This window comes from Arachis ipaensis, chromosome B9 (assembly GCF_059453495.1).
Source record: "Arachis ipaensis isolate K30076 ecotype BB chromosome B9, ASM5945349v1, whole genome shotgun sequence".
NCBI classification, from domain to species: Eukaryota; Viridiplantae; Streptophyta; class Magnoliopsida; order Fabales; family Fabaceae; genus Arachis; species Arachis ipaensis.
Window position 1 is genome coordinate 99,636,064 of NC_142444.1, and position 10,498 is coordinate 99,646,561.

At 34.6% G+C, this 10,498-nt stretch overlaps 2 protein-coding genes across 4 annotated transcripts; both read left to right on the forward strand.

The window, feature by feature from the left end:
- Positions 1–2,066: 2,066 nt before the first annotated feature.
- LOC107617870 (granule-bound starch synthase 1, chloroplastic/amyloplastic-like) lies at positions 2,067–7,084 on the forward strand. Of its 3 annotated transcripts, none has more exons than XM_088499640.1 (14): positions 2,067–2,406; positions 3,120–3,518; positions 3,905–3,985; positions 4,086–4,184; positions 4,301–4,390; positions 4,512–4,575; positions 4,669–4,769; positions 4,850–4,959; positions 5,048–5,291; positions 5,376–5,552; positions 5,677–5,868; positions 6,034–6,120; positions 6,208–6,336; positions 6,716–7,084. In XM_088499640.1, exons 2-14 carry the CDS (start codon positions 3,174–3,176, stop codon positions 6,830–6,832), a joined length of 1,836 nt encoding a protein of 611 aa, XP_088355766.1. In that variant the 5' UTR covers positions 2,067–2,406; positions 3,120–3,173; the 3' UTR covers positions 6,833–7,084. The 3 variants fall into 3 exon arrangements, with proteins under 3 accessions (XP_088355766.1, XP_088355767.1, XP_088355768.1); XM_088499641.1 differs by having other exon boundaries at positions 2,351–2,722; XM_088499642.1 differs by lacking the exon at positions 2,067–2,406 and adding an exon at positions 2,412–2,530.
- Positions 7,085–7,338: 254 nt separating this feature from the next.
- LOC107615677 (uncharacterized) lies at positions 7,339–10,163 on the forward strand. Its single transcript, XM_016317723.1, has 4 exons — positions 7,339–7,372; positions 7,921–8,194; positions 8,701–9,138; positions 9,398–10,163. The coding sequence occupies exons 1-4, from the start codon at positions 7,339–7,341 to the stop codon at positions 10,161–10,163; spliced, it is 1,512 nt and encodes a 503-aa protein (XP_016173209.1).
- The last annotated feature ends 335 nt before the right edge of the window (positions 10,164–10,498 follow it).

Consider the following 10,498-nt stretch of genomic DNA (forward strand, 5'->3'; position numbering starts at 1 on the left):
ATGTAAATCGAATTTATTGAATTCGAATTAGATCTTCTAAAACTAAATCGAATTAAACATATTCGAATTAATAGTATTTTATATATCCACATAAATCGAATTCATTGAATTCGATTTATCCATTATAGTGCTAAATTGAATCTAGTTGATTCGATTTATTAGTACATTAAATATATATAAATCGAATCTAGTTTATTCGATTTACTACTGCATAGCACATATATAGTAAATCGAATCTGCTTGATTCGATTTACTACCTGTATAGATTATTGACATTTACTACTTTTAAGTTAATTGTTATTAACTTTAAAATATAAATTTCAATAAGGAAAACATAAATGTCAATAAGAAAATACACCCATTTGAATTCAAATAAAAAAAAAAAAAATCAAAACGAATAAGAATAGAAATTTAACTTTTTTGTTTTAATTCAAATTCCAAAAGATCTATATTTTTATAAACTTATGAATTTAAAACGAAACAATAAATAATTTTTAAAAATTTTGCTAAAAATCATCTTTTGACTCATTAGCATCTAAAGAATCATTATCGAGACTTTTGATGATGAAAAAGTTAATATAAAATATAGCCTTCTGAAGTACTATAGGAGTTAAAATTTGAACTTTTTGTCAGAGTCAGAAGTAATAAATAGTTATACATTATAAAATGACCAACTATATTTATACAATATGTAATTTGAGAAATAATTAAAATACTATATTAATTAAATTATCATTTCAAATGAAATTAAGTATAGAATGTATTGTTTTGGTGCATTTAATTATCATTTTCCAAATTAAATGATAATTTAATTAATATAGTATTTTAATTATTTCTCAAATTACATATTATATAAATATAGTTAGTCATTTTATAATGTATAACTATCTGTCACTTTTGATTGTGAAAAAATTCAAGTTTTAACTCTTATTCAAATGTCTTGGTAATAATTCTTTGGATGCTAATGAGTCAAAGGATGATTTTTAATAAATTTTTAAAAATTATTTATTGTTCCGTTTTAAATTAACAAATTTATAAAAATGTAGATTTTTTTAGAGTTCAAACTAAAACACAAAAGTTGAATTTCTATTCTTATTCGTTTTGATTTTTTTGATATTTTATTTAAATTCAAATGGTAGTATTTTCTTATTGACATTTATGATAAATAAACAATTAATTTTACAGTAATAAATATCAATAATCTGTACAGGTAGTAAATCAAATCAAATAAATTCGATTTATATATATATATAGCGTATTAGTAATAAATCGAATCAAAGTATTATAATGAATAATTTAAATTTAATGAATTTGATTTATGTTGATATATGAAATACTACCAATTTAAATCTGTTTAATTTGATTTAGTACTAAAAAGACAAATTTAAATTCAATGAATTCGATTTATATATAAATAAAAATATACATATAACATTATTTATTTTAAAATTTTTGTATAATATTAATATGTGTTTGGTTTATGCATATATTTTACCCTAATAATTCACAACGTTTGAGTTTTTACTTCAATGGTGCCAAGTTACTTACAATTTCGTAGACTAGACTAGAAGGTGGGCCTACTCAGTTGTCTGATAGTTGATGATGGATCTGCATGACTGTATGGATTGCTGGGTCGTTTGTCCCCTTTCTCCCCCACTTGATTCTTAACAGTTACTCTAATATTTAACACAGAAAGCTACTTGTATATATTGGAAAACGTGTTCCAAAAATACAATTTAAAACTATTATAAGTAGCATGTTTGAGTAGAAAATATAAATTAATTATAAATTTATAAATTTTTATGTATTAAATGTGTTAAAATAATTAAATTTCTTTTATTTTTAAATCACTATTCTTCAGACAATTTATTTAAGTATTAGATGGAACGGATGTATATCTCATGAAATTTTAAATATGTGTTAATAGAAATGAATATTATTATTTAATAGTATTTAATAAAATTCTCTTTAGTGGTTAGTACTATTCAATGGAATGAATAATCACATAAATAGAATAATATTTGGGCCGTTGGTTCCCTCAATTTAATAAAATTCAAGAGCCACATAATTAAGCCCACACCACAATCAACAAAATATTTTCTTATATAATTTGTGCTAACACGAATAGTAAGTGATGATTCATTACTGTCCTCAAAGTGCAAAAATTTCCTTCGCATATTCAGCATATTCATAAGAATCCCATGACGTCCATGGCCCCACAAAACTATCATCTTGAGGGTCGTATGATGAAATCTGTCAGTCTCTGCCACGTGTCACCATATCGTAGGCAGAGATAGTAGGCACTAGGCACCCTTCAGCTACAAATGCAACACCAGAGGTCTTTGTTAATGGCAGCCACCAACACACTTACACACACACTCAATAGTCATCACTCTTCCCTTACCGGTAAATAACACTAACCGTTTTTTCTTTTTATTTTTTTTTCCCTTTAAAAATTTGTTCGAATGATTCAAAGTACACATCATCACTGGATCCAGATTTTTCGCCTCACTGTCGCCTACTTTTTAGGGTTCTTGCATTTTAGCTTATTATAAGACTCAAATCTAATTGTTTAATTCAGCAACTTGCATAACTTGATTCATGCCAAGCTTTTCTCTAATTTGTGTATTCTTTAGTGTATAGTCTTACATACGCTATAGAACTCACGGTACTTATAATCACTGTTATAGAGCTGGCTTCACTTTATTGATGCTCTGCTCATGTAAGGCCATGATTTAGTTTGATTTCTGGGCTTTACTACTCTTCCCTCTGTTCTGCAATATCTGTTATTCGGAAATTTACAACTTTTATGACACTTTTTTTTAATGTATCGAATTTTCAAAGTGATTATTATGGAACAGAGGGAGTATTAATAAGTTATCTGAAATTTTCATTCATATCCTTGAAACTAGGCAAATTTTGCCATCAAATGCTTGAATAGAAAATCATTAACCTGTGATTTCTAAGTAGATCCTTGATAATGCATGAGAAGTTTCGTTGGGTAGTTTTGTGGAACTAATCCAATATTTGATGTAATCAAGTTAGTTTACATTTTTATGGTTAAATTGTATCTTTCAAATCTTTGTTGATTAGAAATGGTTTTGGCGTGTGACATGCAGAAGAAGGGGCTATTGAGCTGCTTTTATATTTTGAGGGACAAAGATAAATAAGCTATGGCAACTGTGACAGCCCCTTATGTGGTGTCAAGAACCGGGTGCCTCAACCACCATGGAAGCGCTAGAACCGAGGCGAAGGCGGGATCACCACTGGTGAGCCTGAACAGCCAGGGAATGACCTATGATGGGTTGAAATCCATGAACAAGCTCAACATGAAGACCACACATGCAACAAATATCTCTGTCTCCGTGAGGAGCAAGAAGAGTGGCAGTGACAGGAGTGTGGGGAAGATTGTGTGTGAAACTGGGATGACCTTTCTCTTTGTGAGTGCTGAGGTTGGACCTTGGAGCAAAACTGGAGGACTTGGTGATGTTCTTGGTGCGCTTCCCCCAAGATTGGCTGTAAGTGAATTGATTGGTTTCTTCTGTTTTTACTTTTTAGTCCATCAATTTCCATTTTTCTTTTGTCAATGTCACGTTTTGTAACATCCTTTTATCAATATATTTGGATACTAAAGATTTTAATAATGACAGATTATAAAGAGGATGGAGGCATCAACTATTCTCCGTGTATTCACATGGACATAAATTTTAACTATTGTTTATACGGCATAATATTTGGCTGTAACCTTGAACAATCTTGGCTTTAATGGAGAATATTTGTAAAAGTCTAGAGAAATAAAAAAATATATATATATATGAAAGATGATCTAAGAGTGCTATGAGAAGCTTTCTTCACTTTAATTATTATATATGATATCTGATTAGCTTTGTTCAAATTGATTCAGGCAAATGGGCACCGTGTTATGACAGTGTCTCCCCGTTATGACCAATACAAGGATGCATGGGACACTAGTGTTCTGGTGGAGGTAAACTTACTTGTTCTTGGTATGTATCTACAAGTTAAGGATCTAGGAGATTATCCCTTGTAACTAATAATGTTCTTGTTTTCCTATTTTGTGACGAAAGATCAAAGTTGGTGACAGAGTGGAAACTGTCCGTTACTTCCACTGCTTCAAGCGAGGAGTCGATCGCGTTTTTGTGGATCATCCAGTTTTCCTTGAGAAGGTTAACTTCTTTTCTTTCTAAGGCATCAACCATCCCATAGAACTTATAGGATTGAATTAAACCCAGGCTTGAATTTATATCTTAAACTGATTTCTTTTACATTTGGAATTTGAAAGGTATGGGGCAAGACGCAGTCAAAACTATATGGTCCTAAGGCCGGAGAAGATTATGCAGATAACCAGTTTAGATTCAGCTTGTTGTGCCTGGTAGCTTATTTTCTTAACACCTGCTTCCTATAGTTTACCCTGTATAAATAATCTTTGTTAAATAATCAACTACTTTATGGTGAATTTTAGATGACATTGTCAATGTTTTAACAATTTTCAGGCTGCACTTGAGGCTCCAAGGGTTTTGAACCTAAACAGCAACCCATATTTTTCAGGACCATATGGTATTCATCTTTCATCTCAAATCTTCAAATAGGGGGCGGGGGGAATGATTGAGTAAATGTTTACAAATTTTTTTTTCCCCTGTATTCTGGCAGGCGAAGATGTAGTCTTTATCGCCAATGATTGGCACACTGCTCTTCTTCCTTGCTACTTGAAATCAATGTACAAGTCCAGGGGAATTTACATGAATGCAAAGGTGAGCATTGGAATAATTGTTTTGCATGTCTGCTTTCATCATTCTCAGGAAGCTGATTTTTATTCGTTCATTCATGGCAGGTTGCATTTTGTATTCATAACATAGCCTACCAGGGAAGATTTGCCTTTGCAGACTTCCCTCTTCTCGGTTTACCTGATGAATTCAGGAGCTCCTTTGACTTTATGGATGGGTATGATACCATTATCTCTTCTTTGGTGCTTGTACATTTGACTAATCTATTGTGATTCAATATTCATATTTCTTTTTGCTTTTCTCAGGTACGATAAGCCTGTGAAGGGAAGGAAAATCAATTGGATGAAGGCTGGAATAATAGAATCAGACAGGGTTGTAACTGTGAGTCCATACTATGCCCAGGAACTTGTTTCTGGAGAGGACAGAGGCGTCGAATTGGACACCATAATTCGTTCAGTTGGCATCACCGGTATAAGAAATGGTATGGACCATCGGGAGTGGAGTCCAAAAACCGATAGATTTATTAGCATACATTATGATGCAACGACTGTAAGTGCTACCTTCTCTGTGAAATGTGCTTTTCTCTTATTAACTTTGACCACAAAAATCCTTATTAGAAAGTTATGTTCTTAGGTCACCGAGGCAAAATGCCTTCTGAAACAAGCCCTTCAAGCAGAGTGTGGCTTGCCTGTTGACAGCAATATCCCTGTCATAGGGTTCATTGGTAGGCTAGAAGAGCAGAAAGGTTCAGATATTCTCTTTGAAGCCATCTCAAAGTTCATCCATCTTGATGTTCAGATAATAGTTCTTGTAAGCTTCATGGTTCCACTGTTTTTTTTTTTTTTTTTTCTCTTTTCCCTCTGAATCTTCATTACTTGTTACCCCTAGCTAAGCAAAATTGCGCTGATGAGTGGTGTGTGTTTTTTTTCTTTAGGGAACCGGCAAAAAGTACATGGAGAAGCAAATTGAACAGTTGGAGGAACTCTATCCTGAGAAGGCAAGAGGGATAGCGAAATTCAATACTCCTTTGGCCCACAAGATCATCGCTGGGGCGGACTTTATAGTGATCCCAAGTAGATTTGAGCCATGTGGTCTTGTTCAGTTGCATGCCATGCCTTACGGAACGGTATAGTGTTTTCTTTTTTCCCCCTAATTTTACTTGGAAAAATTACAAGCCAATTTTAATTGTCGAGTTTTACATGCCTTGCTTGATTCTAGACCTTGATATGTTCAATGCCGATATTTTTGTTTCATTGTCTAAGGCATTAATTCTGCTGCGACATTGCAACAGGTTCCGATAGTTTCCTCAACTGGAGGACTTGTTGACACCGTGATAGAAGGATATACTGGATTCCATGCTGGAGCATTCAGTGTTGAGGTATAAAGATGTATACAAATACCCTTGTTTCATTTTGATTTGATAGAGGAGTTAACTAAAGATTGATAACTTGCGTTTGTTCTTCAGTGTGATGCTGTTGACCCAGCTGATGTGGAAAAGTTAACTTCTACCGTCATTAGAGCCCTTACAACCTTCGGTACCCCGGTCTGGAAAGAGATAGTCCAGAACTGCATGGCCCAAGACTTCTCATGGAAGGTAATAGCACACACCACGCAGCATGTAACTTAAACTATTTCTCTTTAAAATTTAAACTATTCCGTAAGAATTGCGAATAATTTTTTTTATATAATATGTCCTTTTACACAAGTGACAGGCCCATCCTACCATTTTTCAAAATTTCAACTTTTATTCAGAAAAATGGAGAGTAACAATGATTGAATTCTAGACCTATTTGTTATTAAAAGTTTTGATGGCATGACATGAAAATCATCCCTCCCGAAAGCTTAAGTTGTTAGACAAGCCAAGGCAAGGGAATGATCTCATGCTATTTACTTATAGCACGCTTGTTTAGATATAAAACATAAACGGAAAAATAAAGTTCCACTAATCATTAGGATGATTGATTATGTTGCAGGAACCAGCAAAACTATGGGAAAAGATGCTGTTGAGCCTTGGCGTTGCTGGCAGTGAACCTGGAATTGAAGGAGAGGAGATTGCTCCTCTCGCAAAGGAAAACCTACCCACCCCTTGAACACCGTCCCTAATAGATAGATAATAAATATATTTCCTTAGTTCACAAAGTAATGGCCATGGCCAAGAAATTTATGTAATGCTTGGCCTGCATTATGGTTTAATTTGTAGGTATAGCCATCAGCTCATAAAATTATCAACTGGGTTCCAAGGGATCCGGTAGTTTTATATTGGAACTTGAGTGTAAAGTTCTTTTTGCAAGCAATTTATAAAACTAAGTAACTAACATAAACTTCATCTCGAAAAATAAAAAGGGTTAAAACAAAAAGACACTAACTTATATCCAACATGAGCAACAGAGTAAGGTGTGTAAACTCTATCAATTAAACTTGAAGCACCTGACTCTTGGGTAATGATGTACTCTATTAGTGTATAAACTATTAGTAGATAGGCTTCATAGAGAAGCATGCCATATCTGTTTTCTTATATATTCTTTTGCCATTGGTTTTGCACTTTATGTAATTTCAAAGTTCAGATTCAGATTACTGCAAAGTAAATGCTCTTATAATGACATCTTCACATGAAGATGACATTGCGAACCGTTAGATCGTTCAATGCAAATCTAAATTGTTGTTTGCATGCATCAAGTTTTACCAATGGAAAATATTGTGTATTATGTTAATATTGTATTCGTATGATGTGACTCTGAGATATTGTATCAACTTATACATTTTCTATCATCTATTGTTGTATCAGGTGGCTTCATCATTTGAAATGTGGTTTATATTTTATTCCATAATAAATGATATCTGAGTTAATATGATATTTATGAGTGTATAACACTGATGTAGGCCCTTGTGGGTTTATTGATATAATAATTTTCACATCTAATACATGTAATAAGATATGAATATTAGTATGTTTTTCATCCACATGTTTGGAGAAAGTAAATATTTGACATTATTATTTATTATTAATAATTTTGAAAAGGGGAGAGATAGTTATGTGTGGAAGGGATCATATTAAAAAATAATTTCAACTGTGTTGTTTTTTTGGTTTATGGTGCTCATATTAAAGAGAAAAAATTTGTTATGTGGGAGGAGTTGAGCTATACTGCTAAATTGTGTTAGGTCTCTTGTTGTTTTATAGGAGACTTTAATGAGATTGTAAACGTTGAGGAAAGAAAAGGTACTACTAGCCTAACAGCATCTGCTGAAGACTTCAAAGATTGGATACAAGATATAAACTTGTTGGACTTACTGCTTAATGACCGTAATTTTACGTGGTTCAGAGGTCGTTCCTGCAGTCGGATTGATAGAGTTCTGGTTAGTCTGGAATGGGTTGAGGAGTTCCCTGAGATTCGCTTAAGAGGAGGACCGAGGGGCTTGTCAGATCACTGCTCGATGATAGTGGAAGATTCAAGGTTGAGAGATGGACCTAGACCGTTTAGAAGCCTAGACTCATGGTTTACACATGAAGATTTTTTCAGAATGGTAAAAGAGGAATAGAGGGGGCTAGGGGAGCTACAATTCATAAATAAATTGAAGGCCTTGACAATTCCTTTGGGGAGATGGCATAGAGACAATTTTGGAGACATGGATAACAAAATTACGAAATTTGAGGAAGAGATCAAGAAGATAGATAACATGGTAAGCAATGGAGTATATCCCGGAACGGTGGAGGCAAGAAGAAAGGCGTTAGTGACTTTTTGTGAGAAGTGGTATGTGAGAAAAGAATTACCCTGGAAATAGATAGCTTCAACAAGAAGGAGGAACAACAGGATTGATGCACTGGTAATTAATGGAAGGTTGGTAAGAAATCAAGTAAGAATAAAAATTGCTATTAGAGAGTTCTACAAGAAATTATATCATCAGGAGGAGCCTCTTATGGTGGGTTTTAGGGATGGTCTGGTGGGTATGATATCTGAAGAGGATGCTACAGCTTTGAGGTGTTGCCGTCGGTTGAGGAGATTAAAGATGCAGTATGGGACTGTGAATCTTCTAGGGCACCAGGAAGTGATGGGTACAACATGAATTTTATTAAAAAGTGTTGGGACGAGATTGGGGTTGAGTTCACAGCAGCTGTGGTGGGGTTCTTTCAGACTTCTAAGTTATCGACTGATACTAATATAACTTGGGTTGCTTTGGCACCAAAGTTTATTGGGGCTAAGGAGATCAAGGACCTTCGACCAATTAGCATGGTGAGTTGTGTGTATAAGGTGATTTCTAAGGTGTTGGTAAGGAGAATGAGAGCAGTTATACCAGGCCTGGTTGGAGAGACTCAGAGTGCATTTGTTAAGGATAAAAAACTATATGACGGAGCACTTATTGCTTGTGAAACTGTACATTGGCTTCAAATAAGAAAAAAGTAAGCGGCAATAATCAAACTGGACTTTCAAAAAGCATATGATAGAGTCAAGTGGATTTTTGTAGATATTATCCTACAGAAGATAGGTTTTGGGTAAAGGTGGAGGGACGGAATATGTTATGGAGTGTGTCAGCACAACCTCTAAGTCAGTGTTGATAAATGGTTCACCAACGAAGCCGTATAGGATGAAAAAAGGTTTGAGATAATGTGATCCTCTATCTCCATTCTTGTTTGTACTTGTTGTCGACGTCTTACATAGAATAATTGGAAAAGCAGTTAGAAATGGCTGGATAACCCCATTATTCGTTGGGAGAGATAATATTGAATTGTCATATCTTCAATTTGCTGATGACACTGTGTTGTTCTATCCACCAGAGGAGGAGACCAATAAGTATTACAAGAGGCTTCTACGATGCTTTGAGTTGATGTCGGGCTTAAGTATCAATTTTGACAAGTCTAGTTTGATCACAATCAATTGTGAACAACAGTGGGTTCGAAGTATGTGGAGCTTTCTTGGGTGCAAGGAAGCTACCCTTCCAGTCAGATACCTTGGAATCCCTCTAGGAGCTAACCCGAGGATGGTTAAGACTTGGAAGCCAATTATAGACAAAGTGGAGGAGAAGCTCAGCTTATGGAAATCTAAGGTACTGAACAAAGCCGAGAAGTTGGTGCTCATCAAAGCAGTACTAAACAACTTGCCAGTATATTACTTAAGCTTATATAAGATGCCGAAGGCTGTTATGGAGAAACTTATTTCATTACAGAGAAGGTTCTTGTGGAGTAAGGAGGATGGAAGGAATGGTATGGCTTTGGTTAGTTGGAAAGTGGTCCAAGCTCCAAAAAAGTTGGGTGGGTTAGGTGTCGGAGATGCGATGATTCATAACACAACACTTCTATTTAAGTGGTGGTGGAGGTTCTCAAAGGAGGAGTATCCATTGTGGAAGAAGGTGGTATACTCTTGTTACAATCTCTCTCCTAATGCGCTATTATCAACCCAGACGTTACCTACTAAAGGGGGTCCATAGAAGGACATATGTCAGCTACAGATAAAGGAGAAACATATAAGAGATAAGATGATAACTGGCTTGTCCATAGAGATTGGTGATGGAAGAAGAACTCATTTTTGGGAAGATGTTTGGCTAAGTTGTGCCCTCTAAAGGATAGGTTTCCAAGGCTCTTCTCAGTTTCAATCCAAAAAGAATCAGTCATAGAGGTGTGTGGCTTTTAGGATGAGTTAGAGTGGATTTGAAACTTCTAATGGAGGCAGGAGCTTTTTCAATAGAAGTTGGAACTTGTAAACCAGTTACACGAGACTCTAAGGCCGATAAAACTAGCTATTGACAGAGAGGATAGAGTAGTT